Source organism: Parus major, chromosome 4A (assembly GCF_001522545.3).
Source record: "Parus major isolate Abel chromosome 4A, Parus_major1.1, whole genome shotgun sequence".
NCBI lineage: Eukaryota > Metazoa > Chordata > Aves > Passeriformes > Paridae > Parus > Parus major.
In genome coordinates, this window is record NC_031772.1 from 4,153,980 (window position 1) to 4,177,232 (window position 23,253).

The 23,253-nt window shown below is 39.0% G+C and overlaps 1 protein-coding gene across 2 annotated transcripts in view; it reads left to right on the forward strand.

Annotated features, from left to right (window-relative positions):
• The window catches only part of CHM (CHM Rab escort protein), a 59,196-nt gene that overhangs the window by 6,450 nt on the left and 29,493 nt on the right, over window positions 1–23,253 (forward strand). For both annotated transcript variants that reach the window (XM_019006552.2, XM_015626688.1), the window contains exons 2-8: window positions 3,913–3,979; window positions 9,612–9,684; window positions 10,834–10,958; window positions 14,638–15,085; window positions 16,209–16,325; window positions 16,981–17,101; window positions 19,324–19,549. In XM_019006552.2, coding sequence (XP_018862097.1) covers window positions 3,913–3,979; window positions 9,612–9,684; window positions 10,834–10,958; window positions 14,638–15,085; window positions 16,209–16,325; window positions 16,981–17,101; window positions 19,324–19,549 — 1,177 coding nt within the window. The remainder of the gene's footprint in view (window positions 1–3,912; window positions 3,980–9,611; window positions 9,685–10,833; window positions 10,959–14,637; window positions 15,086–16,208; window positions 16,326–16,980; window positions 17,102–19,323; window positions 19,550–23,253) is intronic.

The following is a 23,253-nucleotide window of genomic DNA, read 5'->3' on the forward strand; positions in this document are numbered from 1 at the left end:
GATGGGGCTCAGGCAGAGGCTGTGAGCGCTGCCTGTTGTGTGTCCGAGAGGGCTGGGATGGGGATGGGGCTCAGGCAGAGGCTGTGAGCGCTGCCAGCGGGGCTGTGCTGCTGAACCGCCCAGCTCAGCACTGAGCTTCTGGGCGCTGCCTGCTGGGCAGCCTCCTCCTGTCTGCAGTGCTTCCCAGGGCCTGGTACAGAAACATTGCTACAAGCCGCCCTTTCTTCCGAGAGCTGAAGTGGCCATGCCACCAAGTTCATTCCTGTAATTAGAGCTAATTGTTACAATTCAGTCTGCTTGCCACTTTGTTTCTTTCCAACAGTAAGCCAAAGGCAGGATGACTAGCCTGCAGTCAGCATTGTCCCTGCAGCAGCACTAGGAACGCTCCCAAGTTGGTTCACTGTGACTTTGCAGAGTGTTCCAGTGAGGCAGTGAATGCACTGCCTGCTGGATGAGTGGGTGCCAAGTACAACCTATGAAATTCTGCCTGGATGTTAGTAATCCAGACATCACCGATTAATAAAATTGCTAATTTTGTACTTAGATCTGTGTGTAAGATGGAATGTCCTACCTAACTGAAATTTTAAATTCATGTTTTCTTGAGAGGCCAGAGAGGCTGATTTAATAGAGCATCTGATAAATGGAAGGTTAGTAAATGGAGAAAGAAGGCAATGGCTTTCAGGAATGGTGATAGAGATATTTCAGATACAATAAATGGGAGCTGTCTCTCATAGTAACTAATATGTGTGCTAACTTAGTAGGAAATTATTGGTTATTATTAATTGTACTAGAGGCAATGATGATTCAGTAATTTGATTGCCGAGTTAGATAGTACTATCATAGAATTTTTTAATGATAATCTAAAAGGAGATGTAGGTTCTTGTTTCAATTTTGGTGTTCTTGGTGGTCTGTGTTACTGGATCCAAGTCATCAGTCAACTGTCTGTTCACAGACATTAAATATCAGGAGTGATACATGTCCTTAATCCTTTAAGCTGGCCTGACCAGCAGCTGACTGATCCCCAAGAGGGATGAGTAGCAGGAAGTGTTGGAATGATCCTTCATGAGGAAAACAGCCCAGAGATATCCAGGATTATTTACTCATTAGGCATAGGGGAAATTTTAGAATCCAGAGTGTGCCCTGCCTTGTAGTGAGGATCTGAACACATTTCAAAATCTGAATATAATCCATTTTAGGGCTTTTGAGAAATCAGAGTTCAGAACAAAAAAGCTGTTTCCAAGTAATAACAGTTTGTAAAAATACATATTTCTCTGTTACTGATTTATCTGAAGGGGACCTATTTTGCACAACTCTCTGAGCATCCTGAGGGAGACAGTTCAGCTTTCCATGCCATCATTTCATAAATTGCCATTTCTCTAAGCAGTCTTTTCCATGTTAGTTTTTTTCCTAGATAGAGGAGGACAATGTATAACTGTATTGTAATTGTCCAGAACCTTCTTTCTTGGAAAAGGCGTTTTCAGTAACCACCATGCAATGCAGGTCACATGTAGGAGTAACTTGCATTTGACAAAGCTGCCTCTTCTCCCTATGCCTTTGTTTCTGCTGGAGAAGAGAATTCAGAAGCTGGTGCCATGGGACAGTCTTACTTATTTCTTGGATTTCCTGAGGTATTGTCACCCAAGAGCAAAGGGTGTCTCGTTGTGGCAGTGTGTTGGGAGCCTCTCCAAAAGCTGGGATGTGCCAGTCTCGCCTTCGGGCCGTGTTCCTGCTCTTACCACTGGGTATGTAGGGGGCCACAGTGTCTTAGAAGCACAGGGTTGGTGTGGAAAATTGATGCCAGCTTTCAAGAGAGGGGAAGCTAATTCAGGGAACAATTTCATCCAAGGTTAATGGAAGAACAGACCTCCAACACAGTATCAATTGGATCAAGCTTAAAGCAATCAGTTATGCCCTGGTAGCTATAACTCGGCCCAGGTCAGCCAGGCAGCACTGGTGATGTTTTACAACATTTTCTCAGTGGCTTTTATCAATAAGGAAGGAGAAACAAGTTTCTCAATTCCATTTCTAGAGTAATACTCTCTGTGCCCCAATAAGGGAAAGAAAAGCTTTTTTGGGAACTCCAAACAAAGGGTAGTTGTAGATTCTATTCCAGATAGTTTATAGAGGGAGCAAAATGAACCATATATATAAACATGGGGGGACAGCTGAGTGTGGAGCTCTCACATAATGGTTGTGTGCAGCCAGGGTCTCATGTCAGTCCTCAAGTGTGTGCTGCACTTACGTATTTTCTCCTTGTCTCTTTGGTCATGGTGGTCTGTGTTTAGAGATCTTGCTTCCAAAAATTCAACTCGGAAGACTTTTGGCCTTCCTAGGCTGTGAAACAAACATCCCAGGAACTGCTGCAACTGTTCATCCCTCCTCTGCCCCTGGAGGTTAATTCTGTGTTAAACCTTCACTTGCTGTGGAAGGTCAGCAGTGCAAAACTATTTTCACTTTCTCTGCTTTATCAATTCAGAGAAGGATTTTTTTTTTTTTTAATTCCTTCAAAATCATTAAAACCAGAAGATTTGCAGGGAGGTGGTAGCTGTTTTCCTAGAAAATTTGTCATGCCTGTCTTAAACTTCTTTCTTCGTATTGATACAAGCATTTGTACTTTTGGACATCACCATAGAACTGCTCTCCCAAAAACCGACTTTGAAATTTGATTTGGAAGGAGGCCAGGAGGGGCAGGAGATGATGAGGGCAGAGGTTGCACCTCTTTATTTTGATTATTGTGTTTGCCTTTGCTGGTTTGAAGAGTTGGTGAAACAGTGGTCTTGTACCAGCTCCCAGGGGATGTTTTCTAGACTGCAAGGTTTTATCTGTTGGTAAAGGCACTGTTCCATCTAAGGAACAGACAGCATGGGTCTGGAGTTCTGCTGGGGATAATGTTTGTCATGGAGTGAGCCAGAGCAGATTGTGCCCTTCCACAGCTGCTTTTTCCTCTTCCAGTTCTGTCTCTGCAGTTGCACCACTGCAGCTGCTTCTGGTGCTGCTGGAAATCAGATCAGCCAAACACTTCTTTAATCTCATCTCTTAATTGAATACGTGGCCTAAGTGTCTCTTAATACCACTCCCTAGAGTTTTAATTGCTGTTCCTGAATTACTTGCTTAAACAGCCAACAGATCATTGAAAAAGAGATTTGAGAGAAGTTAGCACCACAGAGCTTAGCTGGTGAGCTGTTCTGCTTTTCTGAACCTGATTTTCCAGAATCCAAGGCATTTAACTGGGCATGTGAAATCTGGTGAGTGGGAGCAGACATTACAGAACAGCCCCATTTATTTATTGAGCTCCAGTGGCATCCTGTGCCATTCCAAGCATGTATTGCTGGTAGAGATAGCACAGCCTTTTGGTGTGCTTTCTTGCTCTATATTTTTTCTAAATATAGTGAAAGCATACTGATTTGGTAAAGTGTAATTGCATAACGTGGGAGATTTTGATAGGGATACTACTCTAAGGACAATCACAGTCTTTCTGTTCATTTTGAAGTGAACAAAAATACACAAAATTGCCCTCAGGTAATACCTGTCTGCATTACCAAGAGTGTGGTTACAGATCACCCCACTAAGCTTTGGGTATCACTGTGCTGGCAGTTGCTCAATCGGGTTATGATAGCAGGGTATGGAGAGAAGATGCTGGTGCCAAGCTTTAACTCAGTAGTGTTTTCAAGTGCTATGTGCTATAAAGTTATTAAAAAAATGAAAACAAGTGGCATTTAAGAGGGTCAGCAAAATGTTAAAGAGCACAAAATAGTGTTCATTATTTTAGTAACATGAGACTGTTAAAAATTTCAGTGGCTCACATTGCAAAATTTCTCTTAAGTTACCTGCGTCTGACCAAGTCCTACCATTATTGCAATTTTTAATATATCATGGCATGCTAAGTTCTAAAAACTGCACCTGTCATTTCAGGTTTGCCTGAGTCCATTATTGCAGCAGCATGTGCCAGAAGTGGCCAGAGAGTTCTTCATGTGGATTCGTAAGTTACTCCAGTAATTTCCCTTTTTCAGAGCTAAACTGACTGGAAGGGTTTCTGTGTCTCTGTCAGTGTGGGCTGCAGGACTCCTCTCTCTTCATCTGGCACCAAGTAATGTTATGTTTCTGTCTCTGCCTTATTTTGGGGGTGTTATTTCCATCAATAGAGCAGGCAGTTTTTGGAAGCTAGCTCAGGGATTTGGAACATCAGTGCTGTGGTGAAGGATGCTGTGATGGCTCTTTCTTTGCTACAGGCAGGAGTGGCTACAGGTTTAGTGCCTGTTATTCTCATTCCTGACAGTGATTATCCCATTCTCTTTGGTAAGAATGACTTGTGTTATTTCAGTTTTTTGTTTTCAAAGTCTCTAATAAATAGTATTGGCCACTGGAGTTTGATTTTGTTAGCTATGCCTGTTTTTAGCTATGATGAATATCACCTTTTAACAATGTAAATTGTTCCCTTCATTAATATCAGAATTATGAATTCTAATTTTTCTCAATGTATAAAGAAACGAGATTTGGGATTACTGAAATAGCTGTAAGATGTGCTACTTTGATTAATCTGTTGTTCCCTACAAAGGACCCAGTTAAGTCAGGCACCAGGTATTGCAAACATATATGCATAAAGTCTTTGTTTATAGTTTACTTGCTCTCATTACCTTGTGTACCTTATTTTATTACTTTTAATCTCCAGCCATGTTTGCATTTATCATAATATACTGCATAGGTGATTATGGGAGATAGTTTTGAAGTGGCCTGTTATAAAATACTGAGTTCTGAGTTTGATTTATAAAAACTGTCCAAGCATTGCCATCAGCAGTAGCTAATCTTATTCAAAATAGTCACTTCACTGCAGTGTTGCCATAAATTGCTGTAGACTGATTTTAAACTGAAGTTAGCTTCTGCCAACTAGTAATTGAAGGAGCTCTATTTCTCTGTGCCAGCTATCTGTCTCAATAAACGTAAAATCTGTGGTTCTTCTCAGAGAGCTACATTTACTGTAGATATTAATGAGCTGTTGACATGTGAAATTTCAAGGATATTTGTTAAATGATTTAGAAAAGTAATTTGCAATTTAAAATGTGGAGATTGGCACTTAGTTTAAATTTGAAGCTGCTGGAGAAAGGTAGATCAAGACTAAAAGTGGATTACTTGAAGTGAATATGCTTCCTGTACTAATTGTGCACGTGCAAAGGACTTTCTCTATCCACTTGGTCAAATTTCTGCTTTTGGTCCTTTGTTTATTTGCCTCATTTAATTCTGTATCTGTAGTTAGGTGCCAGTTTGGAGGATGAGGCAGTTAGGGGTGAGGCATCTTTAGCTACATTTTGTATTTGATATTCAGCGTCTGGAACACAGCGTTTGAAGGCTTCAGTTTTATTGTCTACATCCTTGCTCATTGGCTTATTTATCTTTCTACATAGAATTCAATTCAAAGGCAAAGGAGAGTCAAGATACAGAATATTAACTTTTCTGTGAGAAGTGGAGCAAACTGGGCATGTCTTGCTTCTTGACACCTTTAACCTTCCTTATTTTTTGACTATACTTTGCCTGTAGAGCACTTGAGTGTTCTTTGTGTACAAAATTCTTTTATTTGAGCATCCAAAAGTATACTGGGACTTACCCCTGTACCTCCCTAGTCCAAGATCCCTGCTTTTGTAGTTTGTCCCACTTCATGCTAGACAATTTGTCTCACTTTTTTTTTTCAGAACTTGTAAAATATTTGTAATAGAACCTGTGTCTTTATACAGCCCTCTTTGGATCTTTAACTGCTGTGAAGTGAGGGAGCTGTGGGAGTACAGCAGCCAGGGAGCAAAACAGGTGCTTCTCTAATCAGGTCAATTTCTTGCAAGAAAAAGAAAGAAATTATTTCATTTCAATAAGGAAAACTAAGCAAAAAATTGTTAATTCTGATATCTTTTGAGCTCTTTTGAAAATGTACTTTTTGGTTTAGGATACAATCTCACAGCAAAGAGAGAGTAAAACACAGTCTCAGCTGGGCTGTGATAATTCTCTTTGGTCATGTTCATATCCCAGGATATAATGTGGTGTAGCACAAGTGACTGCCACTATCACCCACCCTTTGTGCTGAAGGATCTCAGGAGCTGTTTGGGTTAAACCCCTCCTCTTGAAAGTCAGGCAGCTCCTAAACACATCACTGGGCCAGAATGGGAACCTTTAATACATTTGCCTGTGTACTCATAGGTAGCACAGGAAACTTCACGGGTTTGAAACATAAGTCATTTTGTGTTCAGACCCTTAAAATCGATGTGGCAGTAACTTCCTGTGCAAAAGACAGCTGCCCTGATGGCTCAGGACTTCTTTCTGGAAGATCAGATGCAGGACAGACACGTGGAGGCAGCTCTTGAGGGAAATGCTGAGACATCAGCAGCTTTGGGTGTGGGGGCTGTGCCATGGCTCTGGGAAGGGCCAGCGCCCCAAGCAGCACCAGCCAACAAATCCTTTGCTGATCTTAGGTTTTAATTGCGAATCTCCTGCTTTCAGAAGTGTCCAGTTTCTCAAATTGCTATCTGTCTATGGAAGGGCACATTAGATATTTTCTTGGTCGACATTCAGATTGTTAATCAGTCAGAAACAATTTGTGATTTCAATGTTCTGGGTTGGAATTTGCCAATTATTTTGAAAATGGTCTGGATAACTGAAGAAAAAAGTGGAAAGTTAGCATAGGAGAAGAGACAAGGTTTTTCCAGAGATAAAATTGTACTTTAGCTACATTTCCAAAAGTTTGCATAACTTTTTTCTGCTGTTAGCTCTGAACTGCAGATTAGAGATTTGAAAAATGTGAAGGAAAGGAGCAGTGTTGTAATTCAGGTGAAACCCAGGTAACACAGGAGGAGTCTTGAGCAAATATAATTTAGGAAATAATGTGTGGTAGGGAAGGAGAACATCTGTGCTCTATCTTGGTAGAAAAAGTATTTTCCACCTCTGCTGTTGCACCTTCAGAATGCTTCCTGTTCTTAGTTAGGGAATAATTGGATTATAACTCTGAAAAAAGGAGAGAATATCCATCTTTGTAGTTTGCTAATATAGCAAGAGAAGAGGGGAGCTTAGGCCTTGAGATTTTGGGACAATATTTTAGCTTTAATTAGGCTTTGATCTTGACTATTACTTAAAGGAATTCCTCAGTTCATCTTCAGGGCAATTATAACAAAAATATTTGGTTACAAAGGAGTCCTAATTGTAAAACCATTAGTCAGCTCTTCTCAGAATTCCTCTTTGAGATTTGCTATAAACTTTGCTCATTATGTCAGTAATCATGTCTGCTCTGTCTTCCTTCTGTAGTGTTTTCAGATGAGAAAATTAAGCAATCCTGATTCATCATGTAGGGCAGGGAAACTAATTAAAATTCCAGGATTAAAAAAAAATCTGGAAGTTGCTACTTGAGGAGAAGATGAATATTTGAGGTGGCATTACCCAACTTGGGAAGGGTGCTCAGACACCAGAGGAGAGGAGGGACAGCTGTGGTTCATTTTCCTTTGGAGAAAGGCTGTGCCACCTCCTCAGAATGGATGGAGCTCCACAGCAGGGTCATGCAGTGCTTTGTTGAACGCACTGGGTTGCCTCAGCACTGGGTAAAACAATTCCAAAGGAAAATCAAGCTGATGAACAGAGGAATGTTCAGATGAAAGATGTCTGACACTCACAAATAAACTTTTGTAACTTTCTGGGAAAATAATGTTTTCTCTTACTGAAAATTCTAACTTTAAATAGTCTAAATATACATGATTTAATATTGGTGTAGATTCAAAAAACCCACTCCAGATTTTAGGCAGGTGTTTTCTGGGATTTTGGTGATCGTGGCATTGCTTGCTCCAACAGCTGTATATTGTACTCTGTATTCAAGAAACTTGGAACCAGAGCAGCAGGTTTCCTTAAAAATAAATCTTCATGGCCATGGTTTTTGGAAATCCCAGAAATGACAGATAATACATGGATATTGAACTTTTTATTTTCTAGAATCTAAAGAGAAATGAAGAAATTACCCTGCACCATTGACAGCTTAAACAAAGCTGGAAGTACCATCACATGCAACTGTCAGTGTCTTTTACAGATTGAAATCTCACAGAATTGGGCATTTCAGATTTAATCCTCATTGCTTTGTGTTCTGTGTGATACCAAACAGCAGAAGTTCTGGAGCTCACCATGTCAGTCTCACGAAGTAAGGATGAGCTCCTGTTAGAGAGGATTGGAGTTCCTGTTTGGAAACCATCTGCAGATGGAGCTGTGCTGCTCCATCACTGCACTGCAGGCTGTGGGCTCAGTCCCCCCAGCTCAGGGCCTGGAACACCACAATCCACTGGTGGAGCCACCCTTATTCAGTGAATACTGGATTTTGTTGTCTTTGCAAAAGATGTCCTATTTATGTTCTTCACTATTGCCTTGCAGGAGCTGAAAGACTTTTTTAGGTCAGTTTGTAGTCAGGAGCAATTAGGCACTGCTCAGCAGACATCTGTCCTTCATATGCTAAGTAAGCACCGTGGTCCAGAGCAGCAGCCTCTGGTGCTGGAGCGGGGCTGACACTCTTAATGAAGTCTTTGTCAGTGCAGATAAGCCCTGTCAAAAGCATCCCATCGTAAATCTAGTCAGGAGAATCTAACCTGAATTTAGCTTTTCTCTGTTATCGCACTGATCTCTACAATAAAAGTGGAGGAGGTTATGATAAGATTGATTTAACAGCCTTCACATTATTCTTTAAAATGCAAACCCTATCTTCCTCCTTACATTTTTTTAATTAGTTTTTTTAGTGTATGCAATAACTATCTATTCAGGAGGGTATCTTTGGTATCTTTGAGGCTTCTGAAGTGCCAGTACACACTGCCAGAAAACAGAGTTAAATCCTGTAATAACTTTTATTTTGCAAGAACTGGTGATGTTTTAAAATGTAGTTGCTCTATTATTTTTATTCTCAGACTTGTTAAGTATTTAAGATATGCTATGCATGATCACAAAAGCCAACTAATCCAACATACGTTTAGAGAAATACTGGTAGAGAAATTTTAAAGAGAGATAAGAGACTTTATTTGATTAACAGCAGAACCATTAATTTTTTTGTGATTTAAAAGCAGTAAATAATCTTTTTCAAGCAAGAAGGTGGTAAATGGAAACTGGGAAGTGCTCAGGGAGGGATGATCACTTTGTACAAATCAGTTCCTTTGGCTCCACCTGCAGTACATGCAGTTCAATAAGTGTTTTGCCAAAGCACCTTCACAGTCTGTAATAGGCATAATATGTTGTGTAAGCAGTAGATAAACAATAAACTGCACTTTCCAGTATTTGACACAATGCATAAGAGAGCCAGTCTTGGCCAAAAAGCAGCATTATCTCTGTTTTCCTTTTCTTCACACAATCCCATGTGTTGTTCTCAGCAATACCCTTTTACCCCCCCAAATAATTTGATTTTGGACTACAGTGTGTTTGGTCAGAGATGCATACAAAGGAGTAAAATGGAAATTTTGCATTTGATTAAGTATTGCAAAATACTAATTTTTATCTATTCTGCATCTGAAGAATCTTGCCATGTAAAATGTTTTGAATGTATCAGACTGGGTTGTTTTTTCTTTAACTCTGGGAAAGCTGTTTTACCTGTCCAACAAGTTTTCTTTTGTTCTTTACAGGAGAAATTACTATGGTGGAAATTGGGCCAGCTTTAGTTTTTCAGGATTATTGTCCTGGATTAAAGAAAATCAGGTAAAAAATTCCCAAATTGTTTTTTTTTTTATGCCTCCTTAACATTGAATCCCTGTTGTTTGCATGATTTATTACAAGACAAATTACCTCCCTGCTTTTGCTCTGTGGTAATTTGACAGATCAAAGAGGTTTGTAGTTCCCAGCTTTACTGGTTGAGCCTCGCCCATCTGGCCTGGCAGGCTGAGGCTCTGATGTGCCTGCCTTGTCAGTCTGATTGAGGCCACACTTCTGGGTTCTTGAGCTTAAAGAGAAGCAACTACACCATTGTTTCAGTTGCTTTATGATAATCTGATCTTTTCAATTTCCCCTTTGATTATTTTCCACTCTCTGACATTTCAGCCCTTTTGTTTTTGTTTGTATTCAGCTGATTCTTCTTTAGAGGGAGAAAAGTGGGTGCTGGATCCTTCCATTGAAATGTCCTGTAACCAGGACAAAAAGATGAATGCTGATAGCGTATTTTTCAATGACCAAAGTTTATCTGATTCATGGCAGTCCACTAGAAGCCTTCCAGGGAGGATATTTATTCAGGAGATGGAGCACTTGGGCTGGATTAGCAAATGGCTGCTCTGTTATTTACGGAAATGCTTGGAGCCTGTTGGGCCGTAGAAGATGGAAGTTTCTCAGCTCAGTCTCACGCCTGTTCTTTACACTGTGCTGCCTCCTGGCATAATCAGGGTGCTTGTTCAGTGCCAGAGCTTCATATTCTTTGAGTTCTGTTGTATGATTTAGAGATTCCTGCATGCACAGATTAATACAATCCCCCAGATCACCATGTTTTCCTATGTGTTCTCCATTCAGAGAGTTTTGTCACAGAATCTGGAACTACCCTGGCTGTGGCAAACCTGTCTTCTAGGAGGCTGTATTCCAAGTTACATTCAACTCTCTACTAAAGCCTGTACTTCATTTAACACTGTATTTCAGATTACTAGAGCCAATGCTGTAGTACAAATGTTGGCATGGTGTAATAAAGTAACCAGCTCTAACTGTTTTAACTCAAAAAATATAAATAGAAAAAAAATATTAAGACAGGTAAGAGGAGGTTTTTTTCTTATATTATTAGGGGCTATATATTATTTGTGTCTACAGAGATTTATAGTTAAAGAACAGCTTGCACAGTACAATATGTAATTTTATACTTGTTCTTTTAAGCAAAAGACAGATCTCAGTGATGAATGTGACGACTGGAGAAAACTGATCCTTGAGGATGAAGAAGCAATTCCTCTTAGCAGCAAGGATAAAACTATTCAACATGTTGAAGATTTCTGTTTTGGAGAGTAAGTAGAAATCTAGAAATTCATGAACAATTTTGCATGCCCAGGGGTAAAGGATCATGTTGTGCTTTTGGTTTTAAGGGTTTCACCACACTGCCATATTGCATATTGTCTCAAAAAGTAACCCTGGCCTCTGAAATGTTGCTCCTGTCCTTGTGCTTTGTTGACATCACTTCACTAAAACAACCTGATCCTTCCTAAATGACCTCTCTGGGTGCAGTGTAATTTGTTGGCCAACTTTGTGAGTTTGTGATTTACTTCTGAGTAGAAAACAGAAGTGTTGTGTTTAGATTTTAGTAGTAGTAGGCAGTTGTGCACTGAGATCAGTTCAATTTTTCCATTCTTAATTTGCCTGAAAGCTGCTGTTCTTGGTCAAAAATTAAACCCCTGAATGCATGCAAAATGAACCACATACAAAAGAACTGGAACACAGACAGAACACTGTAATTATGACATACTTCCTTGTGCTGAAATGGTAAAGTAATATTGCACTTTGTCCTTTATATATGTAATAAATTTAACTAACTGAACTGTGTATTTATTTATTTATTATTTTTATCTTCTGGGTTTTGCACTAAACTGAACACTCTCCAGAGTTCCTGAGAGGAAATTCTTTGAGGTAGTTATGTAAGTTTAACCTCGAATCCCTTAGAGAATACCATAGGTAGCTAAATGAAATACTGACACATACTCATAGAGAAATACAGCTTCTTTTTCCTGTAAACATCATAAATAGGGGAAGAAATATGTGAATTGCATACATACAATCTGAAGGTCACACACTGAGACTTTTCCAGGGTTCAGTACTGCACAGTAATGGTGCCTGACTGGATTTAAGATAAAATGTAATGCTTATTTTAAACCAACAGCACTTGGATATTGTAATTGTCATCCTGTTGTCATAATAAATATTGTTCAGAATGAAAATTAAATCAGATGGAAAGGTTTCATAGTCTTTTAACTTAGTGTATGATTTTTGACTGATAGCTGGCTCCCAAATGAGTCCTGTAAAACTGAGATTTCACACTTGGAAGTGACATTATACTTGGGTAAAATCATGCTTTTAAGCATTCAGTTTAGCAATTTAGTACAGTGCTGTCTGTCTTGGTCATCACCAAAAAAAATCCCCCAATCCACCCAAGGAACAAGGATAAGATTAATAAACCTGGCAAAGAAAAAGTTCTCCAAAAGAACTTCAAACTTTCTGAGAGAGTCAATTACTGTGTTTCTGACAATTTACATGTTCTGCCTAGATTCTGTTGTTTTTGCTTAACTTTTGTAACTCCTATGAAGTAACCATTAAACATTTATTTTGAAAGAATAAACAGCTGGGTAGCAGTATAATATACACAGTGCAAATCTGAAATGAATGGCCTTAGAACAAAGTGCATCCATCAAAGGGAAAGAATACTGTGTCTACAACAAGCTGGATTGAAAAAAGGCAAATGGCTGAAAAATAAATAGTGAACACCTGTGCTGAATAAATTAACCAGCTGGTTGGCAATTTTTCATTTGACCTATCTGAAGGGGTTGCTGTTACAAGGCATTAATAAGACACATTCATTTTAAGATATTCCTTTGTTAGTACCATTAATTGATGAATGGTGGAAGATAATATTCTAAATTTACACAACAATTTGTCTGCAGATGTATTATTTTTTTCTGAATTAGGAGAAGAATTGTCTGTACAGAAGTTCAATTTGAGTCATTTTTATAGACAGTTCTTACATTATTCAGGGATATTTGGTCCTATAGGAAGGATGTCATGAATTTAGATTATATACAGCTTTTAGGCTCTCATTATAAAAAGTGTGGAGCTGCAAATCATGGAGATTTACCTGTTCTTTAATGGGAAGTGAATGGAGATTTAAAATATGTAAATATTTCTGTTACACTGCTTTTCAGAGTGATATAGAAAAACACAGTGTATTATGAATCCAAGTTTATTTTGATTTAAAAAAGTAATAATCAAGTATGTGTAAAATGAGATTAACTGTTTATTGAGATTTAGAGAAGGTAGAAGGAAAACCTTATTCTGAAATTTTGTGTTATAAAGGTTTAGGATGAGTTAAATAAAAGCCTCATTCTTAATTACTGAATTACTGAATTACTCTTACTAAGCAAAAGCTTTTGCAGTTTTCACAAACACCATGTTCCAGAATCCTAAAAAAAACCCCAAAATCCAGATAGAACCCCAAAATTTTACTGACTTTCATTTTTATTTGTAGCAGAGATTACTTTTTCAAAAAACATTTGACAAAGGACTTATCTTTCTTTGATATTTTATAGTTACTTAATGCTGGCAATCTGAAGCAAAAAGACATAATTAATGTATAGAAACAGCCTTCTCTCATTAGTGCTTCCTTGTAGCAGTTCCTGTATTTCCCAGGGCAATATTTTAGCCCAGTCATGAGTTAAGTGCTTCCTGGTGAGTGTGCCCAAGCTGGGAGATTGCTTCCAAACTTTTCATGTGTCCATGTGAGCTCCATGGGTTCATAAATGAGGAGCAATTTTTAAAGGATTTGAGGTTTTTGTTCCTTTTTGAACAGAAATCCTGTCTCTCCTTCCATCTGTAAGGCTGCAGGTGTGTGAGGGAGCATTTTGGTATCAATGCTGAGTAATTCCTTGCTGTTCTGGGAATTTTAACTATCCTGTTAATACTCAGTGTTTGCAGGTCACCTTTAAAATCATAGTTCATTAGTTTTCAGCCGAGATTAAATTGTTTACTCAGTGCATTAATGGCTTGTGGTATAAAGATAAAAAGATAGTTTGGAATTATTGCTGAACTCCTTTCACTTACAATGACACTGATTTGATTCATCTCAGCTGGTAGTGTAAACTAAACCAAGTTCAAAAGTCCTGCTTTCTAAGGGAGGTGTCACTGAAGTTTAACATAAAACAAGTAGATGAGATTAAAAGTGAAGTGCTGCTTTATAAAGGGAATTTTAAAGAAATGTTGTGGAACAGAAATGAACTGTGGAGAGTAAATTTTGTGTGGGAATGTCCCTCCTATGACTGACTGCCTTCAGCCCCTGTGCATGGATTTGGAGCACTTGCATAACAGCATTGCTGCTTGAACAACTAATCAGAATGCAAGGGCAGCGCTGAAAAAGGAATTTGAAAGTTTTATTTAAGCTTTGGGTCAAAGTGGTCTGGTTCTCAGTGGCCCTGCTGGGATTGTGGCTGCAGAGGAGCTCGGTTGTGTAAAGCTTGTCTATTTTCTTCAGGACAGTATCTCAGCTTAATGACCTTAATGCATAATTGCATTTCAATTTCATGGTTTTTAATCCATGGGGAACACCTAATCAAGTTACTGCTTTTATTTCAAAATACTGCATTTCTGTTGTTTATATAGTTGTGTATTGTTTCACCATGAGGGCCTTGATTTTCATTTTGAGATCCTTCTATTTTTGAGTATATGTAAAGTAAAAACACAAATTTTTGTTGGCATTTTTTTCTCCTCAATAAAAATAGTCCTCTTGAATAACAGCTGTGCAGCCAAAGAAGCAGAGTTTGTTAGTGGGCAGAACACCTGAATGGGCCAGGATAAAGAAATTCTAATGCTTTTCCTGGAAATGCTTGAAGTTTCTGTTCTGGCACCGACTCAAAACTTCAAACAAGTTTTTAAGACTCTTCAAAAAGACTTTTTCCCCCTCTTTTTCCCCTCTGTGTTTTTAATCAGTCAGGATTCAGCTGAAGGTGTTGAAGAAGCTGGTGCACTGCCAAAGCTGCCTGTGTTTGGAGCCCCTGCTGCCCAGGGGGTTTCTCCAGGGTCGGAGAAGGAGAGTCCAGCAGTGGAGGGGATTTCTCTGGGATCAGAGGAGAGTCCAGCAGCGGAGGGGATTTCTCCAGGGTCAGAGGAAGAGAATCCAGCAGTGGAGAGCCCCAGAGAGGAGCCACTGACCCCAGAGCCAGAGCAGGCCCTGAGCACTGAGGCAGCTCCAGGGGACGGGGCAGGAGCAGCCCCTGGCAGTGGAGCTGCTCCCAGCACGGCTTCAGGAGAATCCGCTCCAGAACCGGCAGAGACGGAAGCTGCACCCTCTGAAAGTGCTGCCCAAGAACCAAAGAAAATCACCTATTCCCAAATTGTCAGAGAAGGCAGAAGGTTTAATATTGATTTAGTTTCTAAGGTAGGAACTAATTGACTCTTTTTGTATAAGGACATTTACTTTGCTTAAAATGCTGACATTTGTTTTAAAACCCTTCATGTTGAGACAGCACCTTCGAGGCAAAATAGCCACTCTTGAGAAGTAAGGCTTGTTATCCCTAAAACAAACATGAGCTATTAAATATGTGTCCTTCAGTGTTTTATAAGCAAAGAGATCAAAAAACACAGCTTAGAAATACCACCATAAAAGTAAATTTCATGAAATATAGCACTTAGTATTAGCAAAGCCTCTCTTTTTAAATAGTACCATTAAAAGTTAAATTTTTAAACAAGAAAGAGCAATCTGCATGCAGATTTATCTTTTTAAGAAAATAAAAAATGTGTTTTGCAGCACAGGGATATTTTTTCAAAGTTGAATACTTTTCATATTGTGCCTAAAAAGATTTTTCAAATCTTTGGAAACTGAAAAAGAAACTCTCTTCAATAATCCATTCAATTCTTTGTGAAGACGCTACAAAATGCATTATTGCAAACTTCATGTTCCAAATGTGAATTCCATTTCTAAATATCCTCTCAATGACATCTTGAACACCAAGATCCTTCCAGTGGGTGTTCAGTCATCATTCAGTCACCACCAGTGGGTGGTGGTTAAGTAGATAATGGTATTTTTTATCCCTTTTATAGTCTGGCTGACCCTCTGTGGGACATGATGTAAATTGCAGCAAATCCCAGAATTCAGACACAAGAGTGGTCAGCAGGGCAAGGCCAGGAGTGTGGGGGGCATTTCCCTGGCACGGGAACATCAGCTTCCTTGTGGTGTCCTCATCGGCATCCCAGGAAACCTTTATCCAAAAAATTCCTGTGTGATCTTGGCAAGTCTCTTCCTCAGGACCACGAGACTTTTCAATACAGACATTTTCAGTTCATAGCTACATTTCTGGCCCTTCTGTATTTCATCATGTATTTGAAGCTTATAGAAAGATGATTGAATTATATATGACTAAACCTTAGCTTGGGAGTTAAGGAATTTACCTGTGGAAAAGGTGACTCTTGGTTCAGGAGATTTAGGGAGCAGCCAGTGAGGATTTTGTTGGGTACTTCACTGATCCTTTTCACCCACCACATCCTTTCTCCTTCCTGTGCAGTTGCTTTATTCCCGGGGCCTGTTAATTGACCTCCTCATTAAGTCCAACGTGAGCAGATACGCTGAGTTCAAAAACGCCACGCGAGTTCTCGCCTTCCGAGAAGGCAAAGTAGAACAGGTACTAGAAAATAATGTGCTGCACGTGTTTCATCTCTTCTTCTTAAAGTCAATAAGCTTGAAATTGTTTTTTTGAGAACTTTGTGATACAAAGCTGGTGCTTTTTCCTTAATTGTGATTCTAATTTAATTTCTGCAAGAAAAGATGTCTGTTTGTGTTATATATAAATATTAAAATAAAGTCAAAGCAAACTAAAATAAGGTTGTGCAGTGCAGTATATTGACATAAATCTTTACCTCAGGCTAAATGTTTAGGCCATAATTGACTGGCAGTTAATTATTGAAGATTAACAGATTTTAGGTTTTAAGATTCTAACATAGACTTGAGTTGTCTTTATGTGATGTACAAGAGAAGTCACTGTGATAATGGCACAGCTCATACTAACTCTAGTGACTGCCTCTCTAGTCAGAGATGCAAGTGAAATTAAAGGGAAATAAAAAGAAGAAGAGGCTCAAAAATTCAAGATTTTTGAATATTCTCATTGTGGAAAATTGGTGACTTTAGTTACAGTAGAAAATAGGGGAAAGAAATATATAAGAAAATAACTAATTGAAAACACTAATTTGAAGTATTTGTTATTTAATCAGGCTGTTGTTGCTTGATGCTGTTAGATTCAGTGTGGAAAGTGTCAGAAATTATTAAAAAATATTTTGCAGGTGCCTTGTTCTAGAGCAGATGTCTTCAACAGCAAACAGCTCACCATGGTGGAGAAGAGAATGCTCATGAAATTTCTGACATTCTGTTTGGACTATGAGGAGCACCCCGAGGAATACCGAGGTAGTGTCTCATTGAACAAGGCTCACTCCCTTCCTACCACTTCCTTCAGGGAGGCACAAGTCTGAGAGCTCTCCTATGTTTTCACATGGTTTATTTGTACAGATTCATTTTTAAAGTATGCTTTGACCTTTTTGTGACCTTTTCACTTTAGTGTTAAATTCTTCTACTTAAGCACTTGCTCTTCTAGTTCCCACATCATTTATTATTTACATTTTTCTTTAACAGCAAAATTATATATTACAGCAAGGTTGCACAATGCTTTTTGTCATTTTAAGTGTTTCCTCCCCTCCCCCAGGTATTTTTTAAAATAATGTGATGTATCTGAATTTTCTGTCTGTTTTTTTGGATACTACATAAATCTTTACAATGCGTTACCACAAAATCCGATGGAGAAAATAGAATTTTTTAACTATGAAAGTAAATGTAATTTAATGCTCTTTAGTTGTAGAGGGCAAGTTCAAAGTGCTTTTATCAACTGTTGGCTTATTTAGATGAGAGGAAATCAGAATAGATTTGAGTTATAATGTGCAAAGAATAACGAGAGTCAGGTCAAAGAGGGAAATGAGCTTAACAGGAGGAAGGTGCATTGGGTTTGTGCTCCTCAGGGTACAAAGAATGAAATTATGTCCTCAGTTCTTGGAGTCTAAAAGTAAACTAAGTCAAAGAGCAAAATATCTGTCAGAAGGAAATAGTGAGGAAAGAGGAGTACAAACATCCGAGAAAATTATTCAACATATGCAAGAGAAAAATAGTCAGTATCATGATCTGGTAAGATTAAGAAAAGGAGTCTGTAATGAACTCCAGAAAATCCTGAAGGGGGAAAGACTCATTAGGCTGAAGTGGTTTATTGATTACAGGTGATCTCAGTTTGCTGCTGCTGGAAGAAATGGGGGTGCTCAGAGTGAGGATATTGGTGGTATTTAGAAAATTTATTAAGTAAAAGAAGGAGATGCCACATCAATTTTAAATGAATCCATTGATTCATATACCTAAATAACGTGAGATTTATTTTACTTCCAGAGACAGTTTTAAAAGATTTTGTTCCTGCATTTTAAAATAGCCTGAGAAGTAATTGAGAATATTTTGAGTCAGATTAGGCTAATGTAAAAACTTCAGAAATTTAAAATTGCTCTTGATGAGATCATTGCATTCGTGGGAAGGCAGACTTTTAATAGGAAGAGTTCATGAGCGTGAAGAATTTTTAAAAGCTTTTCTTTCTGTAAAATATGGAATTATATAAGAAGTTCAAAGTGAGGAAAACTTGAGAATTTTTTTAGAATGATAAAACAAAAAAAACTGTCATTTTACGACTTTTTGCTTGGCTGTACAAAGAGCAGTAAGATACGTTTGTAATAAAGCAGTGGTTGAATCTTGAACAGAATATGTATCTTTGTAATACTGGTCTCTGCGTGGATGGAAGTGTTTCTAAATTAATTAGAAATTTATCCAGGATTGAAATAAGAGCAGATTTCTGAATAGTATGGAAGTATACTATTCCTTAAATACAATTTTCCTGGAGAAAAATGTTTCATTTATGAAGATAAAATTTTTCAGAGATGTATCAATGCCAACATCCCCCAGAAGACTTGTGTTTCTTTGAATTTCAAAATGTGCCAGCAATAATATTATTTTAAAGGGAAGGTGGAGTGATCCCTTTCTGCTCTCTGTCTCATCCACATTTGTTTGTTGCCAGCAAGTCATCAAATTGAAATAAATATTTCACCTTCTCATCTCTGGATTGTGGCACTGTGTGAGAGGCTTCTGTGAGGATAAATATCCAGTCTAGCCCTGGCAGTGTGGATGCAGCAGTCCTATTCTGCAGTGGGTGTCATTTGGGGTAAAATTCTGGGTAATTTACAGGAAACAGCGTCCCAAGGCACTTGAATGGATTTTTGTCCACAGTTTCTCACTTTTGTCTCAGGATTGGGAAATTGAGTTAGATCAAGTCTACCAGGATGAATAAGTGATGCCATTGGAGACCCATTAAGTGGGTTTGTGATATTTTGAAACATTTTAATGGAGCGATATTTCTGTCTTCTGAGAAAACTCACTTTCTGGGAGTAGTTTTTCTAACTTTCATTGTCTTGGATTTTCAGCAAGATGTTGTTGAAAGAGTCAACTTGCTTTAGTTTAGTGAAATCCAAAAGCACTTGTTTGAGCTGAAGCACAGGAGACAGTGCAGGTGTTACATGTGCTCAGTGCCTCACGTTCTTTTCCCTCAGAGTACGAGAGCAGCACGTTTGCTCAGTTCCTGCAGACACGGAAGCTGACCCCCAGCTTGCAGCACTTCATCCTTCACTCCATTGCAATGGTGTCAGAGACTGAGAGCAGCACTCTGGAAGGTCTTCAGGCAACAAAAAAATTCCTGCAGTGCCTTGGCCGCTATGGCAACACCCCGTTCTTGTTCCCTCTGTATGGGCAAGGAGAGATCCCACAGTGCTTCTGCAGGTAAGCCTCACTTACCCAGACATATATTCCCAAAAGGAAACCCTTGGTGATCTAAGAGACATCATTCACTAGGATAATACTTTGCAACATTTTTCATTGTATTACAAATGCAGCTTGTAGTAGCTGCTGGCTGTGGTGGCTGCCTGTGACTTAAGTTAATAAGTGCTAGGAAATGAGAAAGCCATAATTTAACCCATTCATAGCTACCCGTTTTGAATCTGACAGAAGGAGACTCCGTGCAGTCTGTCCAAAAGGGTGACTGTGCATTTGTGTAGGTTGAAAAAGTCTGTGTGTGTGTCTTCCCTGAATCTGCAGAAGATCCATGTTGTCAATTGGTGTTACTAATTAATGCTGAGAATGCATCTGCCATTCACATGTAGATATTTAATGATGAAGTGGATTGTTCTGAAAGAGGAGAATGGTGTCACGTGTCCGGTTCACAATTAGATTTAGAACAAACCTTTCTACATCACAGACTTTTATGCAGACAGGGCAATTGATGTGAAATCCCATATTATGCTCTTGGCATCATTTTGTAGCTCTCTCAAGACTACAATGTTCCAACTCCTATTAACTGAACAGCAGAGGAGGTCCTGTGCAGCCCTGTTTCACCCAGTCACTGCCACATTCTGACATCCCAAACAGCAGCCATATGTTCTCCACTCCTTGAGCCTTAGAAAGCAAGTAAAACAAAAAAGCCCAGTGGGTTGCAGGATAAACCACGATCCACTTCGGCCCCTTGAACTGTGGCAGTGACAGTGCAGTGCTTGCCCTGGCTCCTGAGGTGTCCCTGGGCCTGTGGTTCTGGCACGGAGCTGGTGCTCTGTGCTTTTGGGGACCATCAGGGATCCGTGTGCAGAGGGTGGACGGTTTTAATTTCAGTTGTTTCCAACAGTTCAACTGCCTTTTAAAAGGCTGAGGGATTTTTTTCATCTTTGCTTTTGCTGGCAAGCAGCCTTTCCATCTGCTCAATGTGGGTTTAATGTGGTAACCTGTAGGTCTGAAGTAAACATTAGCTCTGTTTAAAAAAAGCAGTTTTGCCTGGTGAGGCCAGTTTGTCTGAGTGATATATTTGTACATCGGTCCTTTAAATAGCAGTGCAGGCTCTTACCTGCTTTGTTTGGTGCTGGACAAGTTCTGCTTTTTACATGTGTGCTACTATGAAATTGTGGTTTACAGCACATTGTTGGGTATTGTCTTCCTGTTTGTCTCTGTGAGAGATTCTGTTTCTCTTCTCCAGAGCAGTACTTAAATTGCTGCCAGAAGAATGGCCTTAGCAGCTTGAGCCTGCTTGTCTGTGTGTAGGATGGATGCAGTTATATGTTGATAGAAACATTCTGGAATAATTGTGCTCCATTGAATAGAAATGTTATTTGCTACCATCTTTTGTCAGTTGCCTTAAGCTGTATTTATATGGTGATTTAAAGAAGTGCAGACCTGTGTAATTAGGTGATTGAACAATTTGTGAACAAGAGTTGGGGTTAGGTAACTACTTGGGATACAGTAATGCAACAGAACTTGTGTCTCTGGATTTTATGGATGTCTTTGTGTCTTTATAGGACTTCATGTGAGGCCAGGTATCTGTATGTGACCAGCAGATGAATAAATCAGGATATTACCAGAGCCATTGAAGTAGTACTATTTTGGCAGTTCAGCCTTCCTTGGCTTCAAATACCTGGGGAAAAAAGGAAATGCAATAATTAAAATTAAAATTTTGTTTGCTTTCTTTCTCCTGTAGATTCTCATCCATGTAATTTTTCTTGCATTCTCGAAATCTCTCCGAGTTAGTTTTTTTTTTAATAACCAGCACATGCAGTTTTCTGATCTGTAACAGCAATATATTTCAAGAGTTAGCAGTAGATGTGTCTAGAAGTATTATAAATATTCTTATCAGAAAATCATTTTGTGATGACAGGACTTCTTAAGATGGCCCGAACTTTCTATTTAAGATCACTGGTTACTGCATTTTATGTTTTTTTTTGCTAAAATGCGGAAATTCTACAACAAAGAGGGTATTTTAATAGTTGAAGCAAATTAGTCTGTAAAACCAAAAAGTAATTATACTTTTGAAAGGTTTGAATTACAAACATTCTAATACAAAACTTTAAAAAACAATTGTCTTTTGTTTTTAAGTGAACAATGTAGGAGGCAACCATCATAATTTTTGAGATTAATCACAATTTTTAAAGGTGTTCTGCCCTCAGGATTGTGGGCAGTATCCAAGGAATCCTGCTGGGGCTTTGGAGTAAAGAGTCAACACCAGAGCCTATAGATCACAGCCTACAGCTTTTATCACCAGCTTATCAGAGGAAGGTGTCACCTGGCCTGTGATTTCTAACCACTGTTCTATATTCTGCTTTAATGTAAACCTCTTAAGCGTTTCTTGCAGCCAGTTACACTGTGTGTTCTCATCAAGGCTACTGTTATAAATGGCACACATGCATATTGATGGGAATGAGTCAAAGACATTTGTAAGTCACATCCTTGCATCCCAAATGAATCCTGCATAAACACCACAACCTTTTAGAAGTGCTGACGACACTCGAGTGAGCAGAAGCGCTCTTCGTTCTTTATTGGTTTAAGCAGGGATGGTTTAGGAGAGAAAATTAAACTTTTATATCACTGTAATGTACATCCCAATATGGTGAGGTACAGATGTGAGGTTTCTGTCTCCATAAATTGGAGTCGTGGAACAAGGAAGGTCATTGGAAGCCTCCTGCTCTCCTGAGCTGACAACCAGCAAAACTTTACTGGCCCTTTACAGCTTCCTTTGCTTCGTTCTTGTACAAAGCTGTTCTGACTCTCCCTTTCTGATGATGTAGCAATAGTCTGATGTTAAGTAAAAGTGAATATAGTAATAGCTCATTCTTGAGGAAAACCCAAACAAGCCTTTATATCTGGTACTGTTTTGTGAACACATTGAATTGGGGGCAGAGCAGGAAAAGTTTCTCTTCAGTTTGGTTTCAGATTCTTTCCTCTGGACTCATGCAGATATGAACATGCAAATGGAATTGACTTTCTGAGAAGCAATACTTCTTTCCCACGTGAACTTTTAGAGGGAATTGGTGACTGTCCACTGTGCCATCTCACAAAGGTTCTACAGGTGACACGCTGTGTCTGTTGTGTCTTTGTTAAGTTACCCAAAACCTGACAGATGTCAGGGTGGCAGTAGGTGCTGGAATATCCTGGGCTTTGCCAGAGGAATTGATGATTCCCTGACTTTATGTGTAGATGGTTAACAGTGCATATTTCCTATTGACAGACTTTGAACTCTCCCATTGTGTGCTCAGTGGGCAGTGTCACCCTTTGTAGTAGTTCCTGCAGATTCTGGCTGAAATTGTAATTTTGGTCTCCGTGACAGTGACAGCAGTAATTTAGTGATGGAGGAAAGATCTGATTAAGACAGTTCCATCTCTTTCAGTGCCCATATTTACAGGAAGATTAAGAGGCCAGGCTGAGGTAAGATGGATAGTGTGATTGATTCAGAGGGTTCCTGTATATGTTTAAAAATGAATAATCAGTTTTACCTTTACATGTGCACTATTATCTGCTACATATGTCAGAGCTCCTGGGGTAGTCTCAGGTCCTTTAAAATTCCCAATTATGTCCCTGTTACAATCTAGGAAAGTTTTAGTGGTCTGAAATCAAGACAGGAGTTCAGGAAATCTGACTGCAATAATTTATGAAAAATTGGGTACACCATG